General features: G+C 40.2%; 1 protein-coding gene across 1 annotated transcript in view; it reads left to right on the top strand.

The window, feature by feature from the left end:
• The window catches only part of CRIPT (CXXC repeat containing interactor of PDZ3 domain), a 33,427-nt gene extending 7,628 nt beyond the window's left edge, over positions 1–25,799 (top strand). The window contains exon 5 of the mRNA XM_068676656.1: positions 25,616–25,799. Coding sequence (XP_068532757.1) covers positions 25,616–25,683 — 68 coding nt within the window. The 3' untranslated portion in view covers positions 25,684–25,799. The remainder of the gene's footprint in view (positions 1–25,615) is intronic.
• The last annotated feature ends 1,824 nt before the right edge of the window (positions 25,800–27,623 follow it).

The raw sequence follows: 27,623 nt of genomic DNA, 5'->3' as shown, positions 1-27,623 counted from the left end.
CTGTCCTGTGCTTCTGAGCTGCACTACGTTTCCAAGCAATTTTGGTAAATTAACTTAGAGTTAACTTTTAAATTTATATACAGCTCCAGTATAATGGAATTGTCATACACAAACACATCTTCTGTTGATCTTACAAATTTCTCATCAGTATGTGATTCTTTTCCTGCAACATTATGCCTTGAAAAGCAAAAGAAAATCTGATATGGAAATTTGCCATTTTTGTTTAATGCAGTAAGAAGAACACATTAATGTTCCCAGATGATCAGCCTGTCCTCCAGTTCACAGGTTATGTAAGAGATTTGTGCTGCCAGATTTAGTTGGATTAGAATTTTTCTCAGTACTACTGAATTCCTATATTCTCCATGCTGTTTCTGCACATTAGAGCTATTAGTGAGCTAAGGACGAACCATGTTTTGATGCAGATTATTGAGAGAAAAAGAGGGAATAGCTATAAAAATGTTATGGGCTTGTAGCAGCCGGTGGGATGAAAATTGAACAGAAACCACTCAAGGGTCCTTGTTGTCTCAGGGTGTCCTCACATTGTTCCCAGCCTTCCTGTTTGATATCCTGTTTTTACTGCATAAGCTAGAGAAAGGACCATCCACGCTTGTCATTTGGAGGTGCCACTAAAAGGCACTAGGGTTCTTTTAACTTTATTTGTAATTTTTTCCCCCTTCTTAGGCTTACTGTGTTCCTTATAAGAAGCAGAACAAGAAAGACTTTATGCCTTATATGCAGGGATGGCACTGACCTCTTCGCATTGTGTTTTTCTTGAGAGTGGCCCAGACTTGCACCAATATTAAGCAAAATAAGAGACATACAGGTTTCAGAGTGTAAGTCTGTTCCACCTACGTACTTGTTCTGGTATCCCTTCCTGCAGTCAGCCCATCTCTCCACGCTGCCTCACTCACGCTGCCTCCGTACTGGCTGAGCCTTGCCCTGCCCAGAGTCACTTAGTGCAGGACCCTCTGCCCATCTTATTGTCACAAATTCCGGGGCAGAATGAGTGGTGCCTTTGTATTATCAGTAAACACAAGAGATATGTGCAAAGATTAATAAACAATAGACTGAATTAAGCAGCTGCACGAAGTAACACAATGCACCATGTCACTACATTTTCCTAACAGAGCGATATGGTTCCCAGCCATGGAAAGAGTCCACAGTGTGAGAAATGCATTATTCATTGACAGACAGTAAGGCAGGCAGTAAGAAGGAGCAAACTACATAGCCAGGGACAGCAGAACGCTCTGTAGATAACAAGAAAGCAAATGTAAGATTTCTTAGGGTTAGTATCAGGAAAGAAAAAGGTTTTTCATGATGCAAGTGAAATGTACAGAGAGAATTTCAGTACCTCTAAAATTCTTGTGCTAATGTTCGAAGCATGGTATTGAAATTAAGTAAAGATGGTACTTCTGAATGTACTTGAATATCATTTTTTACCACCACAAGTATATGCAGGTAGCATTTGATTAGTTAAAGGAGTTTTGTTTATTGTTTACATCACAAAGTTTTGTTCCCAGTGCCTTCAGGGGAAGTACAATGACTTCAGTTCGTAGAATTTGCCTGTAGTCCCCTGGTACTTTTCCTTGTCTCAGAAGATCTGCTTCAGCAGGGTCCTTGTGCCAGGCACTTTGACCTGCACGGAGCTGGCAAAGTTCAGCTGTATGTGTAGGCGCTCTTTACACTGCATCTATGGACAGATAGGTTTAAAAACAAAGAAGCAAGCTTGAGCAAGGGAAGTTAAAATTGATCATGGGGACTAGAAGTAATGCAGATGGATGTTAGTGTGAAACCCTCCTAAATCAGGTCTGCCACCACTGGCAGAGTAACGTGGAATTAGGGCGATGGCTCCTTACATTTGATATGGCAAAACTTAGTTTGGGATAGGGCTGCTACACTGAGAATAAAATTCTGAGAGTAATGGTGTTTAAAAAACATCCTCATCAGCAGAACTGGATGGACAATCTGATTAGGCATGAGGACAGCCCTTACAAATAAGGGCCAAATCTTTCTTTAGTGAAGATTATAAATGTGCCTTGTTGTGAAGAGCAGTTAGCTTTGAAGTGATTCTCTTCCTCCTGGACTTATGCTTTTATGGAAGAAGCTATCATCTGAAATTCATCAGAAACTGATTTTTCATCAACTTTTATGGGTGGGGGCTGAGTTTCATTTAGCAAAACTTGCATGAGGTGTACAGGTGTTCGTTGTGTCTAGCTAACACCAGCAGAAGACTTGGGTTCTCTGCTGATAAGGAGTGCTTGCTTCACCCGCTTTAGGACAACAGGAACAGATGTGTTGAAGGGACCTGGAAAAATTGGTTTGAAATGTTGCCAAGAAACTGAAGGAAAAACTGAGGGCAGCCTTTTCCATGTGGGTGTTGCTGGTGAAGATTGCTTTCTTACATGGTTCATGAAGACGAACATTTGTGAAATTGAATGATTTTTTGCCTTGATGCCATTCATTTGCAGTAAATAGCAAGTATATTTTTCAGGCGCCACTGAAGTGATGGCCAAATAACTACCTAATTAAGCAGGCATTTCCAGACTAGCTCTCAAGTGGTAGAGAAGCTCCAGAAACTACTTCTTTCCTTTCTGTCTCTCTCTGCACTGAAAGACACAGACTGAACTTGGCGATGTTCGCAATTCATTAAGGGTGTTTTTCAGAGCAAATCGTAAGAACTTCCTGCAAATGTACTTACTGTGTGCTTGTCTGCCAAATCTTATTGGGAAAACAAACGTTGAGATTTCATTTTTTTTCTGCCTCATCATAGTTATGGTGATTAAATATCAGCATTGTTAGCTGTTTCAGTTGATGTGGACTCGGATGAGGGTGGAAAGGCCTTGCAGAGGGATCTGGATAGGTTGGAGAGCTGGGCGATCACCAACCGCATGAAGTTCAATAAGAGCAAGTGCCGGGTCCTGCACCTGGGACGGGGAAACCCTGGCTGCACGTACAGACTGGGCGATGAGACACTGGAGAGCAGCCTAGAAGAGAGGGATCTGGGGGTCGTGGTAGACAGCAAGTTGAATATGAGCCAGCAGTGTGCCCTGGCAGCCAGGAGGGCCAACCGTGTCCTGGGGTGCATCAAGCACGGCATCGCTAGTAGGTCGAGGGAGGTGATTGTCCCGCTGTACTCTGCGCTGGTGCGGCCTCACCTCGAGTACTGTGTGCAGTTCTGGGCACCACAGTATAAAAAGGACATGAAACTGTTGGAGAGTGTCCAGAGGAGGGCTATGAAGATGGTGAAAGGCCTGGAGGGGAAGACGTACGAGGAACGGCTGAGGGCGCTGGGCCTGTTCAGCCTGGAGAAGAGGAGGCTGAGGGGAGACCTCATCGCAGTCTACAACTTCCTCGTAAGGGGGTGTCGAGAGGCAGGAGGCCTTTTCTCCATTAACACCAGCGACAGGACCCGCGGGAACGGAGTTAAGCTGAGGCAGGGGAAGTTTAGGCTGGACATCAGGAAGGGGTTCTTCACAGAGAGAGTGGTTGCACACTGGAACAGGCTCCCCAGGGAAGTGGTCACTGCACCGAGCCTGACTGAATTTAAGAAGAGATTGGACTGTGCACTTAGTCACATGGTCTGAACTTTTGGGTAGACCTGTGCGGTGTCAAGAGTTGGACTTGATGATCCTTAAGGGTCCCTTCCAACTCAGGATATTCTATGATTCTATGTGCAAACTCACAGAACTCACAGTTGCCATTTTCTACTGGCTAATGGGTCTCAGCACAGGCATCTTTAACAGTGTTACTAGGCCATTTTACAGGGAATCATTGCTGACCATTGATTTTCTTTTATTGGTTTTGCTGACATAAAGGTAAGGATTTTAAGTTGATGCCATTTTCAGATTGCCATGAATGCTTACCGTTCTGATACATTTACTCCTGTTCACTAGCACATCAGTAACTGGGCCTGCGTGATGAAAGGCATTCACGGCTGTTAAGTAGTTGGCATGTAACTCTGTTATATTGCCTTCTTGTTATTGATTAAAATAATTACATTAATAGAATCATGGAATAGTTTTGATTGGAAGAGACCTTAAAGCCCATCTGATTCCACCCCCCTTCCATGGGCAGGGACACCTCCCACCAGCCCAGGCTGCCCAAAGCCCCATCCAGCCTGGCCTTGAAAGCTTCCAGGGATGGGGCACCCACAGCTTCTCTGGGCAGCCTGTGCCAGGGCCTCACAACCCTCACAGTAAAGAATTTCCTCCTAACATCTAATCTAAATCTCCCCTTTTTTAGTTTAAAAATCTTCTCCAGTATAAGTCCATATATATGACAAGGTCATGAGGCTAGTTTGAAGGTGAATATATAGGCTGAGGTTTTGACAAGTGCACCTCTCACATGCTAGCTGTAAAATGAAGTTTTATAAAGACTGCTCTACCATAAAGTGCCATAGGCTCTGGCTTTATTCCTTCCTTTATACTGATAATGAAAAGATAGTGCTCGATTGAGGGAGGAAATGGTAACATTAGCAACAGTAAAAGCACGTGGTGCACAAGTGCATGCTTCTGTCCTTGAGCACTTGCTAAGTGCTTATTTTCCATCGCAACAGCAGGCGAGGTAGATAAATGAGAACCCTTTGGTTGATATGTCCCAGGCTACCAAGGAAGGTGGTCAGGTTGGAGTTAGAACTTATTTTTTTTTAAATGTGGCACACGTACATTGATAGGACATGGCTTGTCCCTCTGTTGTGTGTAACACTTACTGTATAATTTACTGTCTGACCAGGGCAGAATAAGACAAGCGTTCAACACAGGAGCCCTTATAATGGAGTTGATTAATTCAGAAACCAAACAGAGCACAGTTTTGATGTTTTTTTTGAGTGTGTGTTTTTTTTTTTCTTTTTTCCTTTTTTTTTTTTTTCCTGGAAGACCATTTGAACAGTGTTCCAAACCACTTTGTGTTTATGTGCACTTGCATATACATAAATTTTACCACCAGTACTTAATATTTTGGGCTATACAGCTAGTTACTAAAGATATTCTCTTTTTAATTGTTTGACTTTCAGTGTTGGTTAAATTCAGGCAGGGAATGTGGTATTTATGGAACATTTCATACATAAAACAGTATCGGTTTAACTTGCTCTTATTTGGACAACTATGAGTTATAATATATTCTCCCAATTATACCTAAGTTTAAGCATATCCAGGTTGTTGTAAGACAACATTTTATCAAGAAGATGAGTCAACAGGGATATGGTGCATCAAGGAGTACACAACTCTGTCTGAAAGCACATTTGCATGTGGAAAATGTTACATTTATAAAATGGGTACAACCAAGAACACCGGAGAAAGAACAGGTATTATAATCAAACAATAATAAAATCAATCAATAATAAAGAAAACCCCTAAACATATATAGAAGATAGACTTTTGATTCAAAATCAGATTATCAGTCACATTATGGTACTGCACAGTATGAATAAGGTACAAAACATGGCTTTTTCATGTTAATATACAGAAAATGTCACTTGTTCCTTCTTATTTATAACTGCTGTCTAATTTACTGTTATTGTGGGCTTATTTCCAATAAAGCTTTAATAAAAATTCAGCTTGCCACTAGCAGATAAATAGCAATGCAATACCAGGTGATCTTTTCCCTGTGCATAAGGATCTGGAAAGACTATTTGATCCCAGAGATCTTAAGAAACACCATAGTGTAACCTTATTGTTTTTGCAAAAAGTGGCAAATGGGACTGCTGAACTGGAGTTTCCAGCTACTAATAAATAAATTCCCTTCACAGGAGGAACAAGGTAGCCTGTTTACTGACAATTAAGCATTCTCCATGTAATAAAACATGCTGAAAGTGCACTACTGATTCACTGTAATGTTATAGACTTTGCATGGTATCTCATTATATGATACGTTATGTCATTCAAACCATTGCAAACCTGTCTTTGGAAATTGCTTTAGGATAAGGAAAAGGGTTAAGAATATTTTTGGCATAGAGGTCTGAAAAACACAGCTTCATCCTCGCTTCTTTGGATCCTGCAGAATGTACCATAAATGCTCCGTGTACCTGAAGAGTTGCAATTTAAGGATGTTGAAGCGTTCGTGCTGAGAAAAGGGGCAGTTCTGGAAAAGAATTCCTCTCTTGCCTCACTATTTCTCCAGTGGTCTGTGACTTCCAAAGGGCAGCTAACCAGACAGCAGTGTCTGTAGCAGTGTAGCACTTGCCATACCAGCTGCGAGTTGTAGCTTGCACTCCAATTCTGCCAGCCAGCTGGGATGGAGGACACTGTAAAAGCAGATTCCATGAATCCTGTATCTTCTGCCTGTTCAAAGGGGGAACTGGCTATAGAAACCTGTTTTTTCCTCCTCTGTTTTTTTTTTTTTTAAATTTTTTAGTTTTATTTCATTTCATTTGTGCATCTTTTGGAAAGTAAACAATAGAATACTCTGAAATCACAGAATCACAGAATTTCTAGGTTGGATGAGACCTCAAAATAGGACAGAATACTCAAGATTCGGGTTCCAGACCCTTAAAGGTCACCTAGAATGTGATTTCTGTGCAAATCTCACCAAAATGCCTTATTTTCTTTGTAGATCTGTAGTTAAGTTCGTCTTCTGGGGGCTTTGTTAGTAGTTACTTGGGATGAGTAGGTTTGTCTTTAATTTTTTTGGGTGGAAATGAGTAGGTCATTTTAGACTCCAGCTAGCAAAGTGTTACAGTGACATTGTGCTGCCAAAAGTGAGAAAACACCTTGTCTGGTTTTTGTTGGGTAGCTATGAATTAAGTACTTGCATACTCTAGCAAGCGTTTTAGAAGACTGCAAGGTGCTAACAAGAAGTGAGAGCAGAGCTGTGAAATCGCTGTTGCTCTCACATGGATTCTCCAAACTTAACGCATACATACCACATATGGTGATCAGTTTCTGGCAATTGTTTTTCCTGTTAGTACTATTAAACTGTGATTTAGGAGCTGTTTCCATTTCATTCGTGACCAGCATCATGAACTCTTCCATGGATTTTGGGTCTTCTTGCGAGAGTGCAAGAATGGCGCTGGTGACTGGCCTGCTGCTTGTTGACTCTAAGCATTGCCATGCATATGTGTCTACAAAATGGCATGTTAGATGTTTGGCCTTATTTTACTATCACAGAATCACAGCATGTTTGAAGTTGGAAGGGACCTCTGGAGGTTGTCTGGTCCAAAAACACCTGCTCAAGCGGGACCCCTAGAATTGCTTGCTCAGGAAATATTCTGATGTCTTTTAAGTCTGTATCTTTCTAGTGCATTGTCAGTTCTGCTATCACAATTGTACAACAATCTCCAATGTCCTTGTGGTGCAGTTCAGAGTACAGTAGAAATACAGTATGGTCACTGACACATTTTTAATTTTTTTGTCTCTTTGGTATGTGGGCCTTTTCCTTTTTCCTTTTTCCTTTTTTCTCTTCCTTACTGAGGGCGTATGCTGATTATTTGATAGCTTCAACCTGTTAACAAAATTTCATTTGCGAGAAATCTTTTTGCCTACACAAAAAAAAGGCACCAGTCTGAAAGTTATAGGTATCCCTGACTTGCTTACAAAAGTAATCTGGCAAGCCTCGCAGATGACCAGCAGGGTCACCAGCAGCTGCCAGTAAAATAAGTATGCTTGGTGGTTAGATCTTAACTAAGCAGATCACAAAATAATCACCCTTCATACAGGATTTAGCTCCCTGCCAAGTCCCTCACCGCTGAGAAGTCTGGGCAATAGGAAAATATTTGCAGCATGTCTATGAGGCTATTTCAGTTCAGGGTGAGGTGCCAACTCCTCAATTATGTGCCTCTTACAGGGAGCACCTCCTGCCAATTCTTTCTTGCCTGTAGATGATGGCAAGTGTTTTATATGCAACCTTTCAAGAGGTCTGATTGGGATGCAGGGTTAGAAGAGACAACATTTCCATGGGCTGAAAGACCATTGCTGGAAATACAGCTGGAAATAACTACACAAAATATAGTAAAATTCTATTATGTAAACTCTAATTTCCTACCAAATAAAAATATTTTGACGTCGCTGTCATAGTCTGTTAGTGGTACAAACAAACCACAGACTATCTGTGCTGTTCTTGTCTGTAAGAACACAGCACTACTGCAGTACCAAGATGTAAATCTTAGCTGCAAATCCAACCCTTTGATTCACCACTTACTTCCGAAAATGAGACTTGCCTCCTGCACCTTACCTGTAGCATTCCACAGACCATGTGGTTGTCCATACATAACCAGTTCCCTTGCAGACTTGCTACATGCAACCGCTTTCTTTCTTTTACGTGTCTGATGTGTACCTGCAAAGTAAAGTGCATAAATGCTGAATGACATGTAGGAGTGATCCTGAAAGGAAAGGAGAAGGCTAAATAAAGCAAGGACTGAGGAGGATTTCTGTGCCAGTTCTATGGGGCTGCCCATGGTCACAGCAGCACTAATCAGGAATAAAAAAGAATTCAACTCTAAGAAATATCAGTTACCCTTTTTTAGGATAGTAAAATATAAACATTAGAAATATGAATAAATACATGTCATGTTGTATAAGTGCTTACGTATGTAGAGAACACATCTTAGTGATTAGCAAAAAGAAGAGCCAATATAAAGTAGAGACTACGTTCTGCTGCAAATAACGACTAGATTATTAATCAGTGAAAATCAAACTTTTCTGGAGGGAAATAACAAAAATGTGGAAATGGAAAAGAAGATTAAATCAACTATGCAAGTCAGGAATTTCCATCTGCCAAAGTAAATCACGATTAAAACAGTAATTCAAATGATTAAATCAGTCTACTTTGAGGCACATCGTATGTATGTCTGGCTCACAGGCAGGATTTTTGGTGAGGTGGAAAGCAGGCGGTCAGATTTCTGCAATTTCCAAGTGATACAAGCTGCCAAAGATTAGCACGGAGTGTGCACTGGTGCCATAAAAAGAGAAAACTTTAGATAAGCAGCACTGGTATAGACAACACGTATAGCTGAAGGAAAAAGTTGTTGTTCTACTGCAGAGAAAAAAACAATCAGCATTATTCAAATGTCACTCTTAACAAATGAAGCTATTGGGAGTTTCAGTTGTGGAAGGATTTCAAGATAGTGAATGTAAAATTAGGATTAAGTTTGTCTGACTGGGTAGAGATATTTCTTTAGCATAGTTTGCATAGCATTTACCTGAGCAATACTCCTGCTGTAGGCATTCACTGCAGTGGGAATTCTGAATGCCTAGAGCAGTGTAGCTTTATCCCTTACTAGGCCATGAGTTTTTTGCTATCTAGCTGTAGAATTAAATACAACTCCATTGCTTTTAGTGCTTATCTAGAATGACCAGCCCTGGACTGCTTTATGGCACAGGTACAGCTACTTTCCCATTTCATCCTTCTTTCCAGCTACCCTCCTAAGAAGCTACTGTTTTACATGTTTCTTTATGTATCCTTTATTCTCTTTACTATTATCTTCGGTTTTATTTTCTTTTATTCAACACAACATCCAAGTCTCTGAAAGAAACACATCTTTTCCATAAAACAGCTGGAGATTAATTGACTTGCAAAAGAAGGGTGTTAAGTGGTGCTTATAAAGGGAGAACCTGCCAATATCCTTGGTGATCATCATCTCGTCATGACCTTCATCAGACAACATCACTGAGCGTACCTGAAAGGACAGAAATGAGCTTCTAGTGGAAAGCAAATATCTGACATATAGAAAACTGCCCTATGGGTATTTACAGTTGTACAGCAACAAATGAGCCCTACAGACCAAAAAGCCAAAGAGAAATTTGCTGAATGGGAAAATGGGAAGTGCAGGTGCACATTCCAGCACTTGAAAACAGCTTTGGGAGTGGTTTGTTCTGAGCTGAAGAAGTCTGAAGTTGACCTATTGTGGTTACTCTGAAGAATGAGTAGGAATAGGAGTTTGCATCCCAACTTGCCCTTTTATCTTTCCATCTGTTCAAGAAAGTGAGGGTTCAAAAAGTGAGAGTTCAAAAGTGAGTGTTGAAAGCTCTGGGTTCAAAACCTATGACTCAGGTACATTTCCAGTCTTGAACTATTCCCCTGGATATGAATGTGGCAGAGATTTCACCAAGTTTGAATTCTGACAAATTTTAATCCCTATGGCAATGTGGTAATTATTTAGGATTAAACTTGATTTTCTTTAACTGTTTTACCAGTCACAAATCAAGACCCATTGACCCATTGTTATTCTAAATGTGGGGTCTTATATAACACGCATAAGGTCATTTTCCAGTACTGTGACAATGACGTGAATTTGTCATACAGAAAAAATCAAATGAACTATGGAAAATCCAAGTAGAACCCCAAGTTTACAAGTAGTGAGTGTGCTGATGTGAGGGGATGAGAAAGTAGCCCCCCCTGCGCACTGTAGCAGAAGAGGAACCTCCTCCCAGACTTTGAATTACAACGAAGCAGAATCAAGTTGACACACAGAAGCCATGATCCCTGAATGAAATGAGTCACAGCAAAAGCACTGGGTATAGGATTATTTTCAGTTTTATAGACAAAAGGCTGCAGCCCAGAAAGAAGTGAGCATTTATTTGAGAGAAAGGAGATTTTCCAGGTTTACAGGAAACTGAGCAGAATAGACATTATTTTATTTTTTTTGGGGGGGGGTATAGCAATTCTTACATTTTCCATAATGTGCCTCTCTTTTGTACATAATTCCCTCCAGTTATCTGTCATTTTCTTCATTGCAATCCTTAAGTCATTGCTTTAGTGCTGCCTAAAAATCTCATTACCATTTATTAACAAAGCAACAACATTATCATAGCGTTAAACTAACTAAAGAATTGAGCATCTTGCCATGTTAGCCCAGGCAACCTCCATGTGCACAGAGGTAGTAGATACATGTAAACACTTTCAAGACCTGTCTTTGGCTTTAGTAATGAGTTGTCATACATAATTAAAGGAGAAACATCTTAAAAGGTGGCTTTGAATAGGTTCTCAGAATGAAAGATAAACAAAAACGTCCACGTCAATATTTGTTCTTATTTTCATTTCATTAATAACAAATATGTTTGTAACCACTTGCTGATTTTTCTTTGAGTGAAGATAGGTATTTTAGTTGGTCTTTAAATACTGTCACATTTTAACCTATACTGAAATGCTTGCCCTTGACATACAACAGAGGAAGTAATTGGAGGACTTTCTAACCTGCTATTATGTGAATATCCAGAGTTAAAAAGGTAAGACTATCAGTGGTAGAAGAATTTCTAAAGGAATGTGAAGAAGATTTTAAAGCATGCAAATTTAATCTGTAGGAGTAAAGTTCAGATTATATATCATCCCTGTTACTAAAAATGGCAAAAAAAAACCAAAAAAACCCTGGTCAGCATTTTTTTTTTTTTTAAATTAAAAAGATTCTTTGTACATGTGTCTGATTTGGCTGACCCTTGAGTTAAAATAGGCCATCACAGCAACAGGATATCTAATTAAGTAAAAAATTATCACTCAAGAAGTAGGAATACAGTGATCCTCATAAAAACAAAACAAAACAAAACAAACAAACAAAAAAACAGCCAGCACTTGGCCTGCATCCTTTGTATGAGGAATGTCTTGTTTTCCTGACCTTGGGAGGCACATGCTAAAATCTTATTATGGCTGGAGCTGTAAGCTGTATTTCACATACTGCAGGAGACAATGGGTGGAGAAGCTGCAGTTGGCTCACTCCTTTTTATGTCTGGCTCTTCAAAACCCCCTGGGACACAGCTGGATGCCTACCACATGGTGCAGCCTTGACATTAGCTGTGATGCTCAAAATCTGTGTGTTGGACATTCTTGATCAGCACCCTTCTCAATTCTCAAGCTAGACAGGTAAGTTTTAAAGAAATACAGATATAACAAGGAACTTAAAACAGCCTCCAAAAGGATGAGATAAAATGATACTATCATGGATTATCTGTTGCAAAGACAGTTCTGGGTAATCAGACAGTTAAGCAAGGTGTAATGGCTACCTCTAGTTAGAGACAGACAGCAGAAGCGCAGAGCGAACAGAGGTGCAGAGTCAGACCTTACACTGCCCTAACATTGTGACTGGCTCAGGACAGGGCTCTGGGAGCCTTCCTCCACAGCCCTGCTAGAACAGCCTGTTCTTTGGTTTAGGACCTTCTGACAGGGAAAGGATCTTCTGAAAGGGCAAGGCCCAGCCACCTGCCTCTTGCTTCAGCTGCATGCTGCCTGACATCTGCAGCCCCCATGTACCGGACACATTGGAACAAGGTAAAATCTGTTCATACCTATTAGTCTGAGACAACACCTTTATGTAGAGCAGTGGCTGTTCCAGATCAAACAGTAGATAATAATCTGCAATTTCTCCTTGATTTTGTCGTATACAAGAAGTATGACATTCTTAATTTTCATTTTACTCAAGCAATTAACTGAAAATAGTCTATGAACCTCTGGCAGTCATCTCAGGTATGCCATCTCATGGATGGATCTGCAAGGTCTGAAAAAGAGAAATGGTACCCGTTCGGTTCCACAGAAACATCAGAAATTATAGACCCATCAGCATAACTTTGTGACCTGGAGAGGTTTGGCATAAACCACTGAAGAAAGAATACATGTATATGAGTGCCTAGTTAAGACACTGTTAACCCTCTGCCTACAGGCCCCCCACACCAATCTGTCATTAGATGAACCAGTCTAATTTTCTTTAAGAGAATAACTAGCTTGGTAAGGAACAAGGAAATGTAGATGTATGTACAGCAAATAACCACCTCTGTAGCAGTGCAGCAGAAAAGTATGTGGAACAAGGTATTTTACAAAATGCATGAGTCAACTAAATAGTGTCATTCTAGGCTGAATGGACTGGGCTGTTGTATTTTAAACAGGGGAAGTAATTATTCTGCTCTATTTGATCATTTTAAGGCTTAGTTGGAAAACTTTGTCCTGATGGCAGATTTAAAAACAACAACAACAACAAACAAACAAACAAACAAAAAACTATTTAAAGCAAAGCTTAAGGAAGAGTTTGTTCACTTAAAAAAAAGAGAAGGTTGTGGGGAGAGATTTTAACAGTTTTCCAGTGCATGAATGGTTCAGCTGTTCTTCATCCTTACAATAGTAAGTTACTATCATTTAGCTAGCATAAATACTACTTATAATGTTTTTACAGAGTTCTTGTTTTATTTGGTGGGTATTCTACAAAAAAAAAAAAAAAAAAAAAAAGAAAATTGTTCTAATTCTCCCAAAGTTTCCTTGCAACCTTGCAACCAAAATATTGACTCAAAAACTTACAAAACAAGGATAGCATTACTCCACAGTGTGGAACTTCCACCAGCTTTCACAATTCTCCATAAAAATCAACCCCCCAAACCTAACCAACGAACCACAAGCACCCTTAGTCCTACAGGAAAAGAGAGGAACCCTTCCAAGCCCCAATCAGCTTCCTGGGGCACTTACCTGGGGTGAAGCATGCTTAGGTAGGGATGCCTATTTAACTTGAATCAGACCACCACACTGAGGCTTCCCATACTGTATTTATGAATACCTTCTGAATAAGAATGTAAAAAAGGTGCTTAAGACAAGAGCAGTTGAAGAGAGAACCTAACAGCCCATCCTGAGAAGAGCAATCCATCAAGAATTCATGTCTGCCTGTCAAAGTAAGCATGGCCTAATAGGCTTGTTGACCAGGGGGGGTTGTCTTATGAATATAGATTATCAGATACTGATTTGTTTTAGAAAAGTTTTCTTGTTTGCCTATTACTATTTCAGCTAAATCCCCATTTTAGTGCAGGTTTAGGTCAGACTTAATCATAGAAAATCAGGGAATCATAGAATGGCCTGGGTTGAAAAGGACTTTAAAGATCATCCAGTTTCAACCCCCTGCTCTGGACAGGGTTACCACTAGAGCAGGCTGCCCAGAGCCACATCAGTCTACATGCCCATTATGGATCAGAGTGCACAGGTGGTGCCACAAATTCTTTCCTGTGAAAACTGCTAGCAGTTTTGTTATGAATAGCAACACAGTGTTAGACATCCAAGCATGTAGAGCTAATAAAATATTTTATTTATTTTATTTATTTTATTTGTTTATTTAGACATTTTTATGAGCAACATATTATGAGGCTGCTGTTGCAATAGTTTCTATGTTGAAGAAATTTGGTACAGCAGATGAGCAGTAGATCATACACAGAATTAGGTGGGGCAACCAGTAATCTTCTGTACCAGTGACCGAGCCTTGGAATTTCAAATAGCTATTCATACATGCACAGGCATTCACAGATATAAATGTTTGCTTAAGTGGTATTGCATTTTATACATGAAACAGATTTCCCTCTAGAAAAAATAACCTCATGCATTCTTACACATTTTTGCAGATCTTCTCACATCTTACAGTTACATGTTGCAAATCTTACAGTTTGAGTTATACAGGAATCAAGGCAGACTATAATGCTTTAGTTTAAACAGCAATTTTTTATCCCTTTCCATATTATCTCATGATAAACTTAATTTTTCCAACATGCTACATGTCTTTCTCCCTTTTAGAATTTTTTTTTTTTGACGGTTTCTGGCATGATGGGAATGCTGATCCTGTTGAAAGTCTTCGGGAAAAGTCACAGCACAGGGAATAAATTATCCAGCATAGTGAGACAGAGGCATTAGCAATACCAAGCATTCAAAAGTGAATCAGACCTCCAAACTATGAAGCTGATTTAAAAATCATAGCATTTCACCACAAGTCATTTTAGGGGGGTGGACATGGCCTTCTTATTTTTGAGGTCTTAAGATTTATGTTTTTCTACCTTTCTCTGTAGTGCTAAAAGCAGTTAACTTACTTCATACTTTATTTTATTTTATTTTATTTTATTTTATTTTATTTTATTTTATTTTATTTTATTTTATTTTATTTTATTTTATTTTATTTTATTTTATTTTATTTTATTTTATTTTTTTAAGATGTAAGCTGAGAGTTTCACCTAACTCTGGAAAGTTAAGTCGAGATTGCATGTCATGAAATTCATGCAATTGTGAACAGCACCGAGCTCCTACCTTCTCTCCAATTCAATAAAGACCCAGAAAGGGCAAAACCATCTGTTTTTTATATTAGATTTTTACTTTCTGGAATAAATCCTGGAATGAATGTAACTGATACGCAGCTCCAGCTCAGCTTCCACTGAAATAAATGAAACAGTTTCTGGTCATTTCAATAAGAGCTGGAGCAGAACTTCACGAGCAATGCTCTTTTTCACATCTCTGTGCTCAGAAAACAATTCAGGACTTTGTGACAGTTTGCTAACCCACTTTAAATATGGAGAACCTAATGGAAAAATGAATTTTGATGTCAGATCAAGCTAGGCACATAAACATGCCTCAATCTAACTTCGTTTCAGGTCAATAGGAACTTTCCATTAACTTCACTGGGCATTGAACCAAGCCAGATAAATCAAAGCCTAGGCATAAGTTTAAAATCTGGATGGAATCTAAACAAAACTGACAGCCTAGAGTGAGACCCTGGGTAATAAGCTTAATACATTGCCAAACCAAAATTCGGAGGGCATGTGCACAGTGTTATAAATAAACCCAGGCAAAGTGCATCAAAGGGTGGGGGAAATTGTTTTGTCTTTGAAAGCATAGGTGAGTAGATTTTAAAAAAGCAGCAAGTAAAACCTAGATTAAATTAGCAAACATATTTTTAGGCTATTTAATGTGTAAAAAGTTCTAGGGGTATCTTTTGACCAGGTTATTGCTGCAAGAAGTAATTTTCCGTAAGTCCTATGGATGGATGTGATATTTGCATATCTGACTGCCATCTGTGTGAACACATTCAATCAAAAGTGACTCAGACCAGGATTTTTGTAGTGTTGGTAATAGATGCGTTAAATCAGGGTCTGTGAATGCTCTTCACAAATGACATTTATTAAGACTGGATTCTGTTAATGACACTGCAGAGTGCTGCATTTGGCAAGCAATAAAGATGAAATGTAGCAGTCCTACACTGGCAGTTTGTCTGCTTTGTCCTGCTGTCACTCAGAAACGTCACTCACAGCTTTCCTCATTTCAGCCCTGACATGCTTTTGTGGTTTCTGTGTGCTTAGTTTTGAAGAGTTCCTGGTGGTGATTATTGTAATGCCATATGTTTCCAGAGCAGGCGAGGTCTGAGTAACACTGCATTGTTAATCGCATTCCTTGCCTCCAACACATCTCTGATCCCATCCAGAATACCCTCTAGCATGGCTTTGCTTCACTCCCCTCCGCTGAGACTTCTCTTGTTGCACTCTCAAAAGCCCGATGGCCTGTGGCCTCGCTTCATTTCCAAATTCCTTTCCCTTTCTACTGCTTCTGATGTGGCCCCTTACCCTTTCACTGCAATGTTCTCCCCCAGAGGCTTAGTCAGCTGATGCTGCCAGGGAAATCAGTCCTCCCATTTAGCTTTTGGGTGTTCTCCTTTGTGAGACTCCCATTTGAAGTCTCTGGTTTCTTTTCTTTCAGCCTTTACCGCCTTGGTTATGATGCCACTACTCACTTGCATAGATTCAGCTGCCATCGTCCTTGTTAGGTGGAGGTCCCTTCCAGCCACCCCAGGAGCAAACGTGGTTTTGTGGTTTCACAGGAACTGGGGGATGCAGGAGTCCTCCACAGAGCCCCCAGTTTAACCCTGCTAGCCCACCAAGGCAGGATGGAAATTCTGTAGATCATTCCTAGCACAGTAATCTCACCCATTACTGACAGAAGCTTTTGGGGGCTTCTTTCAGGACTCTTGTACTAGAACACTCACCCAGCAGAAATCTCCCATGTTGAAAATGAAACCACTTAAAACTGATCCAACTCAAAGCCGAAAGGAAAAACAGTTATTAAATATCCTCTTATCCTCACTTCTCTTTAGAAAATGTATCATTTGCCTAGCTCAATTTTTCCCTTTTTTTGAAATCTGTTCTTTCAGACTTGCCTTACAGGTCATGTTGTTTAAACTTGTCACTTTGGTGGCTTCTCCTGTGTGCTACCTAGCTTGCCTGCAATTTTCTTGAAGAGCGATACACAAATAGGACATAGGGATGCAACTGAGGCCTCATCTTTGCTGAATACAGCAGATTAATCAGCTCTAGTCTTACATAAGATACTTATTTTAATGCATCCCGGACTGGTATTTTTCTCTTTTTATAACAGAAGCATAATGCCTTGGAATTAGGTTGCCTCAGAGGTCAAGATGATCAAAGCTGACAAAATCTCAGGGTTTCCATGCATGACCATCAGCAGAAGCACAGTGTTCGCTGATGTTACGTTATTCAGTGTTCCAGTTATTCTGCTGATCATTTGCAGCTCTAGTTACACTGCTGTCTTCTCCCCTCTGTTCTTGGGTTGCCTTGCCTCCTCCATTGGCTGCCTCTTGGTTTGCCTCTGTTCTTGGCTTGCATATCCAGTTAGCATTGAACTGGCCAGGGCTGTGGGTGGAGAGGCTTTGTTGGTTGCTATATCCAAATGTAGGTGATGACACAGGGGGAAAGTGAGAGCAAGAAGGCTGTTGGGAATAAGACTTGGCACCTAGCTCATGTGGCATGGGGATCCGTTATAAAAGCAATGAATAATGTTTCACTAACAGATGGATAGTCAACCTGCAAGCATGGGATGCTTCAAGAAAGTGCAGAAGGCAACGTGTTGCCATAAATGCCATCACTGCTAGCATGCCAGAAGAGAAGTAGGTAAAACTCAGTGCTCACCAAACAGTCCTTAACCCTCCAAAGGCTGTATGTGAAACTTTGGTGAGGTCTAGAACATGAACAAATTACCATGGAGTAGTAAACCACGCTGTAGCAGACCAGAAGCAGCATGGTAGCTCTTTGCATTAACCCTATGGCAAGTACCAGGTTTGGTGGTAGCTTAACATTTTTGGACAATTGAAACACCTCTGCACAGCACTAGTTAAATGTGCTGCATAGCAATATCAGATATCAGACCGTGGGTTTTATCTTTTGGTAGGCTCCCCAGCTTTGAGTAAGTAAAGAGAGCCTCAGCTAGAGCCACCCTTGCTGTTCCTGCTGGTGCTGCCTATGCACAGCCTGTGCGGAGCTGGGGCTGGGCTGGGGCCATGTAGCCAGCAGAGCTATGCCGATTAGCATCACCCGAGGGAACAGCTGCAGGCATCTCCGTGTGCCTTTCCACAGTCCTCACAACCCTCTGTGCTGGCCTTTTGGCCTCTCACAAGTGCTAAAAGATGTTCACAAGCCACAACAAACAGCTCCTTTTTGCTGTTGGTTCTGTTGGTACAATCCCACGTTTGATTTAAGTGGGAGGACCTTCACAGCACGGCTCTTTCACTATGGCGAGGCTTTCTCTCTCCACTTGCAGCTCTCTTGTTCCAATCATCCCTTTTCAGCTAAAAATACCTGCTGTCAGCCCTTGTGCCATTGCAGGATCAGAATGCCCTTTTTGTATGATGCCTCAGCCAGCTGGAATCTCCTTGTGGATTTTGAGTCTCTGGCTTTTATCACATTTCACTTTCTTCCTTTCTCCAAAGATTATTTTTTTTTTCTTTTTTTTTTTTTTTTTCCTTTCTCAAGGCTGTTTCTGCTATTCCTTCCTAGGAGTTGCAGTTAGTATTGCAACTGTTTGTTTGGGCCTACAAGGGTTAATGAAGGTTTTGCAGTGACTCATGAGAGCTCAGACTGTGATTCATCTAAACTCTACCGAAAATTCTTTCCAGAGCCAGGTCTCCCAGCCTGAGATGTGTTGTCCTCAGCTCTCACATGATGGATGCTATGCTTTGTGATCTGATTCGTTCTCTCAGCAGAATCCTTGAGCCTTTTAGCTTGAACTGCTTTCAAAGTAATAAGATACAATTTACCTTTGTTTTAACGTAGTTCTTCATGCATTATTGCTATCATTTCAGCGTATTCCTACTTATTTCTTCCTGCAATTTATCCTCCAGATTACTACTCCTCTTCCTGTCTTGCCTAGCAATGTCTTACACTTAGAATATAAAGTTCTCCTGTGACTCATATTCCAGGCAAAATGCCATTCATCCTAATAGAGTGAAACAGAGTATATATTCCTCCTATTAATTTAGCCAAATCTGTTTTGTGTTCAGATCATTTTCTGTACTTTCAAATAAATCTTATTTGTTCCTAACATCTTCTCAGTATCTCACCACACTTCACAGTTTAATAGACTAGACCTTATAGTTTCACTATGAAGCATGTAATACTACGATTTTTTTTTTTCCAAACGGCAAATTCAGATGTAGGTAGTTTATGAAATTTGTCAGCGGTCGTTAACTGGTAAATGAGCTGTGATCTGAATCAAGATCTCATTACTCCTTATTCTGAGCTTAACTCCTACTTCATTTTACATAAGCATAGTTTTGTAGTTCAGCATGTATATAAAACTCACCATTTTGGAGCTGAAGTTTTTGGCATGATTTGTATAACATTATAAGTTTGGTTTTATTACGGAAAAAAAAAAAGAAAAAAAAAGAAAAAAAAGAAAAAAAAAAAAAAGAGGTAGTTGGGAAAAGCAGTTCTGACATCCAGGGCCATTTTATCACTCTATAACAGTTCTGCCTTGCAGGCTGAAAATTATGATGTGTTCTGATTTTGTTTTTGTAAGCTGGTTGCCAAGTCTAAAGGATGGACATCCTCTTCACAGGCTGCTCATACACCAGCCCATCAGTTCATCTGTTTTGAGCCTGAACTTTGCATTGTGAGCAGTAGCTGTTTATCTCAGCCAGCCCTGATAGCTTTTGGAGAATGAGGATGGATGTATTTCTAGCTTCATATTGGGAGTTATGTGGTTGACCTGTGTATTACATACTATCCAGGCATATCTAGTGGATGTGCTGCTATTTTTCCTTTTCTCCAGTTAAAAAGGGTTAAGTTATAGGGCTAACTATAAATAAAACTATTTATTTGATGTTTTGTTTGCTAGTGTGGAAATCTTGCTTACTGAGCACTGCAGCAGTACCATTTAGTTTTCCCATTCCTGACTTTGGGCTCGAATTGATGCTGTGTAGGTGGTTTTGTCAGGACACCTGGAAACTGAAGTTGGCCTTTTGAAGCTAATCAGTCTTTGGCAGATGATCTACAATTACAACACTCAGAAATGAGACTGTGAAGGAGTGCTTAAGGCAAGCCAGCTCAAAGTCTGGGCAACAGGTTGTATTTGGCCCACAAAGGCCACTCATTCCCAGATGGCATGAGTTGTAGTCATGTGGCAGCAGCAACTTGGGTCTTCAGATGCCATCACTGCACAGTTAGTGGCAAGGACCACTCACATAATCATGGGAAATGAGGACACATGAATGTCCTGTCAGCAATCTGAGGCTTCACTGTGGGTTTTGAGACAAGCGAATGCCCATCCTGCAGATACCAGTAAGCCAAGGCACCAGCTTTCCCACTGCCACATCACACAGCTCTGTTCACCTGGGCTTCCCTGGGTGGTGGAGTCACCACAACGAGCTGCTCAGGTGGATGTGACTTCAGCCTGGAGGTGGCTGAAAGAAGAACTGCAGTCCTTATTCCCTTTAGATCCCTAGTGAATGGGGTAAAGGACTTATTTTCAGGAATATTTAACCCATCTTTGCAAAATGTAGCTGTGTCAAACATTGAAAATGACCCCATCCTAGGAACCTGATCTGCCCAAGTACTGTAAGCTTGGAGTATTGGACTCAGAGGGCACATGGAGCAATGCTAATCTGCAGAGGAACTGCACGGGAGATTACAGATTTAGGTTTGTTTCAGAATCAAAGCAAAGCAAATTGCTCACATTTTTCACTACAAAACATTTTCAATTTTTTAATGGTAATCGTGAGTCTTATTTAAGCCTTCTCAGTGCCTCAGCACTGAATTTGGTGGAGATTAATCACACGACTGTCAAATAGGCTTCTTCCCTTTTGATTTAGAAGTACATTTATGGAGAGCATTAGCCCTGTTGGCTACAGAATCACGTCAGAAGCAAGTAGCTAGTGCCAAGCAGACAACCCACCTTATTCAATCCCAAGTCTTTTCCAATGTCACCTTCTCAGGACAGATCTTCTAGCTTTCATCTGCTGTATGGGTCTGCATTCTTTCTTCCTACATCTTTAACTTCTGTTTTATTGTATTTTCTGCTTGTGTCCAGTTTACCATGCCATCCAGACTGCTATGTATTATTGACCTTTCCTCATTCTTCACAGCTGTTGTAATCTTTTGTTGAGTCTTTAAGCATCAGCATCAGTTAGGCACAGGTGTAATGTTGTTTTCCTCTCAGTATCTTTGTCTGTCCTGTGCACCTTCCCACTATAGCTTCGGTATGGGACTTTGTTGAGGCAGCATAGTTCTAGTAATTGAAAGATACAAAAGCAACAGAGATACAGAGCTTTCTGTGTGCTCAGTCCCCTTTATGGTGGGCTACATCACATCATTTCTGTTGCCTATAGACTGGGTCTTGCTCTTTGTAAGACTGCTTAAGAAATATCTGCAAGAGATATCTGTAGTCTTGCAGACTGGTCTTCTAAAAGTAAATTGATTTATTTACATACATTCTGCTGCCACAAAGGACACTGAGGCATAGCACTGCAGAAATCACAGTCCAATTCCCAGGGAACAATTATACATCAAGAACAGATCCAAGGAAGATTCTGAAAGACTTAAGTCAGAAGGACCTACGAAATTGTACTCACTTCACTGAGAAAATAGACTCTCTGTGCAGCTGCATTAACATGTACGAGATGTTCCTTATGATAACTATTCAGATAGCATGGCCAGGATCCAGCACCTGTACTGACAAATAACTCCATCAACTGAGACCTTCCCCGGAAACCTAGAAAAAGGTAAATGCACCCTCTTGCATGTCCTTGGCAGGCATAAATTCCTCCTTCCACAGAAATCTAACTGTATACAAACAGGCAGACCTGTACTGGAAAAGGAGAAAAGCATCAATAACTTGAAACAAAGGAGTATCAGAATAGCAATGCTAATGAGGTGTCAAATATTCCTTCTCTCTCTTTCCTTTCCTGCTGGTAACTTAATGACGGTCTTCCTGCAAACTATCAACATGATTATCTCACAGATAATAGTTTCATAGGAACTCCCTCGTGGAATACCTCTATTCCCAAATACTGCTCTAAAGCAGTATGTGGTAGACACTGTGCATTTCTGATTTAAAATTACTCTAAATTTGTTTCTTACTCATTAGTCACAGAGTTTGGTCACATATACTGACACCAGTAAGACTATCAGATGAGCAAATATGATATTTTCTACTCTAGAAAGTACTAAATCTAGGAAAATGAAGATTTTTAGAACCTTTGTTATTATATAAGCCTGTATAATTTGCAACCGTTTGTATTTTTTAGCACTGTAATTGTAGTTAACTTATAAAATAGGTCAGCTAGTATTTATCTATCTAACATGAACATCCAATTTTTTGAATTAGAAACAACTCTGGGGGAAGTTTGGCTTCATAAACTGAAGCTTAAGCCGATCTGTATGTGCTAGGCACCAGGCTAAGACCAAGGCTAGGAGTCTGACTATTTACTTGCCGCGAGGCTCTTGAAGGTTCCTTTGAAACACTTTGTACCAGCCACTTTCAGAGAAAAGGTTTTGGACCAAATGGATCTGGATCTGCCCATGCAGGTAATATCCACATATTGAAACTTCAGTGCTGAATTACTGTCTGCTCCGTAGGCTACAGCACCAAATCACCTCTGAGTTTACTTGAATTATTGTCGTCTTGCGTAGAATTGTTCCTGTCGTTTCCTAGACGATGAGATATTTTAACAGTAGAAATTGAACTAATTCACAGAACAAGACACGGACCCAATGGCACCTATATTGCCTTTAAATTGAACATTTTTGCTTCTTCAGTCAGCTTTTTGATATGTGTGGTGCCTTGGCACCACCTAGTGTTAAAAAAATAGATAAACTCTAGACCACCGAGCACAACAGCACTACAAAAAGGTTTCAGCTGCAATAAAAGCTAGTGGTGTTGGGAATCATTACCTAATTAATTTCATGCACTTAAGTTTTTCCAGTTAGAGAATACAAATGTAGCAGAGCAGGATATTCAGAAGCATTTTGATGCTTGCAACTTCCAGTCCCTTCTTTCTCTCGTGATGTTACACTGAACTAACTGATCAATTCAGAAGGACATTTCTATATCCGTTAGAGGCAAATGTAGAATACTTTTCAGGGAAATAAGTTGGGGGTGTTAAATGAATCTGCAGGCACAGCTTGAGTGGAGAAAATAATTTTCTGCTGTTGTTCCAGGTTAATGTCAGCTTCCGACCCATTCCATAACTGCAGTCCTTTGCATCCCAAATTTAGCTGATGATTATCAGCCTTTCTAGGTAATGATGTTGACCTTCCAATTCTTGCATGAATTCCTCCAGAAACAGTACCATAACTACATATATATGTGCTGTATAATGATATAAGCTACTCTTCACAAATCTATTAGCAGAGCTTTTCTGTCAGCATTTTGTATTTTATGAATTTTGCTACCAAAACATTTGTTTTAATAAAATCAGTAGAAGTTATTTAGTTTTAGTGTAGAGTGCTATGGCTTCTAAGCAAGCTGAGGCAGCGTAGCCTCTGATTTCTGATATGTTGAGACCATGACTTGCAGCAGCTGACTGAAAAGATCTGTGTGAAATGTAGAGTGTGGTTAGCCAAGTGTGAAAAGGAAAAAAAATGCTGTGATAGCAAATTACACTTCCTTCTACGTGCTTTGAGAAATGTAGTCAGGCAAAAAAAAAATAATTACATCCCATTGTTGGTTTATGCCAGGCCAAATGAAAGTCAGGGAGAGGTGATATCATTTTTTAACTGATAGCTTTGTCTTGTTCTTGTGACTCCATGAATGTGACCCAGCTGCTGGTTATTGAGGTATTGCCAGGAATGGCAGGGAAAAGACAATTTGCTACAGATAACTGGAGATAGAGGCAGAGGATGTGTGGAAGACAGAGAACAGAGAGGATATTCAGCATTTAAATTAAACTGTGTGGATTGTCATACATCATGAGTTTGGCTATGCATGGAACAGATTATAAGCGCTGTTCTGGAAAAGTAATCAGCTGGACTAGAGAGCCCAAGCCATCATTAAGGAAATAACTGTGATTGCCTTTCTATGGCTCTTTGAGAGGTAGACATCTGGTCCTACGTTGTCCTTTATGCTCCTCGCTAGTCAATGGAGACACCACTTTCAGAAGGTGATACACTCCATGTATCTAAAACATTTATTTTGGAGAGGGATAATGCAGAGCTCGGTAGGTAGTCCTTCCTCTCCTGGACTGCAGAGGCCTAAAAGGCAAGCTTTGAGATGACGCCAGGTTTAGCTCAGTGAGGTGGGGTGAATCCCGTGCTAATTCAGAGGCAGAAGCGAGGTGAGGAGAAGACACCTGAAGAAAAATAAGCAATTAGTAGCACGAACACCCTTCTGCTGTTCTTTATTCAGCATACTTAGGGTAAAGGTAATAGGCATGACAGTCTTGAGGCTGAAGTCCTGTAAGTATATAAAATGATCTGCATGCTCATGATAGCTCTGTTCCCCACTGCCCTCTGCCCATGGACTCCTTTTACAGTTGTTTCAGCCCGTTTGTTGCTATATTAAATAATTTGATGAATGTAAGACTATACTCATGAAACAGGTGGCAGGATCAAGCCTTTCTCTGGGGATTGATACCACCTGGGTTTTGGTGCAAAATAATTGACGGCACCTTTTTCAGCTATGTCTGGGCTGGTGGTGGCTGGTAGATATAGGCCCTGAGGCTCTCTTTCCTCACAGCTGTCACAACACAACGTGATCTGCCCTAGTCTGTACTTCAGAGTGAGCTCAAAATCCTCATGCAGTGCTTTCTGTAGAGGAAAACCTGGGGTTACACGGGTCATAAGCTGAGTATGAGTCAAGTTCTGTGACAGGATTGCAAAACAGACAAATGATGTTCTGGGAAGTGTTAATAACAGAGCCATACATAAGCCAAAGAAGGTCATTTTTCTGGTCTGCTTGGCACTGGATTGTTCTTCCACAGCTGGAAAAGAGAGTCCTGCTTTGGGTACTGTGTTTTGAAAGGGATGAAAAGCAAGACAATGGGAAGAAAAGCAGTAGAAATGACAGGCAGTTCAGAAAACCTAAGCACCAAGAAAGGAAAGAAGGAAGTTAGGCTAAAAAAAAAAAAAAAAGAGGGAACTGAGAGAAGAAGAGAGAGAGCAATCTAACAATTGCTCTCTATCAATCTAACATTGCTATACAATGCTAAGTATGTTTTCAGTTGTTATGAAGTTGAAGTCGATTCAATTGCTGTCTATGTCCAGTACGGGTAAGACATTAAGAAGCAATTATCTGAATTTTGTAACGAAAGATTTAGCCTAATCACTAGGAAAAAAATATCTAGTTAGAAGGGCAATGAACTAGTGTGAGGGGTTGCTAGTTGCTGTCATTGCGCAATCATTTTCACTGGAAGCTGTCATGAAATAAGCATCTGTCAGGAATAGCTTGATACACTTCATTTTACGTTGGTACTAGGGAGTGGACTGAATGATACCAAGAAATCGCTTCCAGATATAGATCTCTAAGTCTCATTAATGCTGTCAAATTTCGGGAAAAAAACTGTATTTACTTTACACAGATGATGTGACAGATATGTGACCTTTCCCATCAATTTAACAATATGCCTACCTCTTTCCTTTTTTTTTTTTTTTTTTTTTTTTTTTTTTTTTTTTTTTTAACCTAGAGCTTGCATTTCTTGGCTGCCTTGGGATGCACAAATTGCAGTGGAGGCTGGAACCTCCTTGTGCCTGACTACCAATCTGCAATACCTGCCTTGGACAAGGACCATGCTGCCTTACTCCATGCATCTCTCACTTCATTTCTCGCTTCCATCTTGGACCACTGCACTTTTTCTCAACAGAACAAAGGTAATCCAAGCTAATACAAGAGGGGTGTGCCTGTGCTCTATATTGTATCATACATAGAGCATATTTCGTCTCCCTTTACAGATTCCACTTCATTTTCAGCTACAACTTAAGGTGTTTATTTTGCATTAACTAGTGCCGTAAGGCTTGGACTTTGTAAATGTAAGGACATATCTATTTAGTTGTGCTAGGCTGACTGTCATATAGCTGAGGTCTCATTCAGTTAGCTTTGGTGCTAACAGCAGTTTAAACAACACTAGTACGTACTAATACGTAAGTATAGGATGCAGAATCCATTTAAGATGCTGATGGGAGCTAGTTCCATGATGCTACAACTACACCTTGAACAAAACTCATACTTTATGCCCCATCTGAGCATATTTGTGATTGTAAATGGATGTGCCCTTTGAGGATTCTGTTCTTCTGTCTCTTTTCCTAAGTTGGTGAGATCAGCTTAGTTGCTTGCCTCAAACAGGAAGGTCTTGTGGGTAACTGTTTTCAAAGGTGAGCTCTTGAGTTTAAGCCTTCCCCTTTGTTCCCAAAATCCTATAAGACTTCCAGAGTTGGTGGAAAACATCTGGTCTGTTCTAGAAAGATTTATCAACAGAAGATAGCTTTTGTCACTATTGATTTGCATGTATTTGTATACACATTTGATGTTAGCCAGCAAAACCTAGCCTTTCTGTCACCTGAATAAAATTATCCTCCCCAAAGAAAACAATCCTCCATTTAAATTCAGCCCTTGGCAAAAAAAAACAACCAGGATATGCTCTCATGACACTAGTGTGAGCCAATATGAAACAATACAGGTTCTGTGGGGAAAAGGCTTCTGGTAGAGATGTGGCCTGAGGCTTTCTCTGAAATGAAGGATCAAAAGGGGAGGCTGTCACTTTTTCTTCTGTGGGAGAGGGATTTCTTTAAGGGTCATTTTTAACATCATGTTAGTTCATCTTCTGTGTGTTTAGTATCCTTATGTGAATGTCTGGAGTGTCATAACAGGCAAAGTACAGAAATCAAATAACAGGAGGATTGTAGAAGGAGGTCAGACTGTAGCTCTATTTAAATCACTGCTTGTTTGCAATCCTAACTAAATTCTCAAGGGTTATTTTCACTTTGTTTTGAACTCTCTCTGAATATTTACAAGTATGCCTGATGTTCAAGCTGATTAACTGTCCTCATTATTACAATGTGAAGCTTCAAATCCAGAACTTCTGAATAACAGAAATAATTCCGTTTTGAGGAATGCCTGAAAATGGGTTTGGACTGCCAGGTTTAGCTCTGCACTACAGATTTTTCTCATTTAATTGACTATATTTTGTCAATTTTCTGCAAAGTAGTTTTGATCTTCTGTGTCTATGCACTTACCTCCTTCAACTAAGAAGAGTAAACATACTTTCCTGGAATTTATCTCCCTCTTAGAATAGGACTGAATGATTCAAAAACATAAATGAACTAGAATGCTTGCTGTAGGATGGCTCAGAGGAAGATGAAGAAGTTATTCCTGAGCCTTTTGCAAACCTTTATTGCTCCCAAGAACTGAAGGTTACTCAGAGAAGGATCATTCCCATATTTCTGAGTTTGAAAACAACATACTGCCATTTTTCCTTGTGCTTCCACTTGTGTCCCATACAGCACATGGCAGTAGATAATAGAGATGGAAAAAGAGGGAAAAGTGGTGGAATATCGCTGGGAGTAGGAGGGAGCCCACAAATCTTCCATTAGCAATGCTGATCAGACTCTGTATGTACTATAGAAGGTACCAAAACAGGTGGGACCCCATGACCTTTATCCTTCAGAGCACTGATGGCAAAGTACAAGGTTCTGATT

This window comes from Anas acuta, chromosome 3 (assembly GCF_963932015.1).
Source record: "Anas acuta chromosome 3, bAnaAcu1.1, whole genome shotgun sequence".
Lineage (NCBI taxonomy): Eukaryota > Metazoa > Chordata > Aves > Anseriformes > Anatidae > Anas > Anas acuta.
Note: the sequence above shows the minus strand (reverse complement) of the source record. Positions and strands in the feature narration are given on the sequence as shown.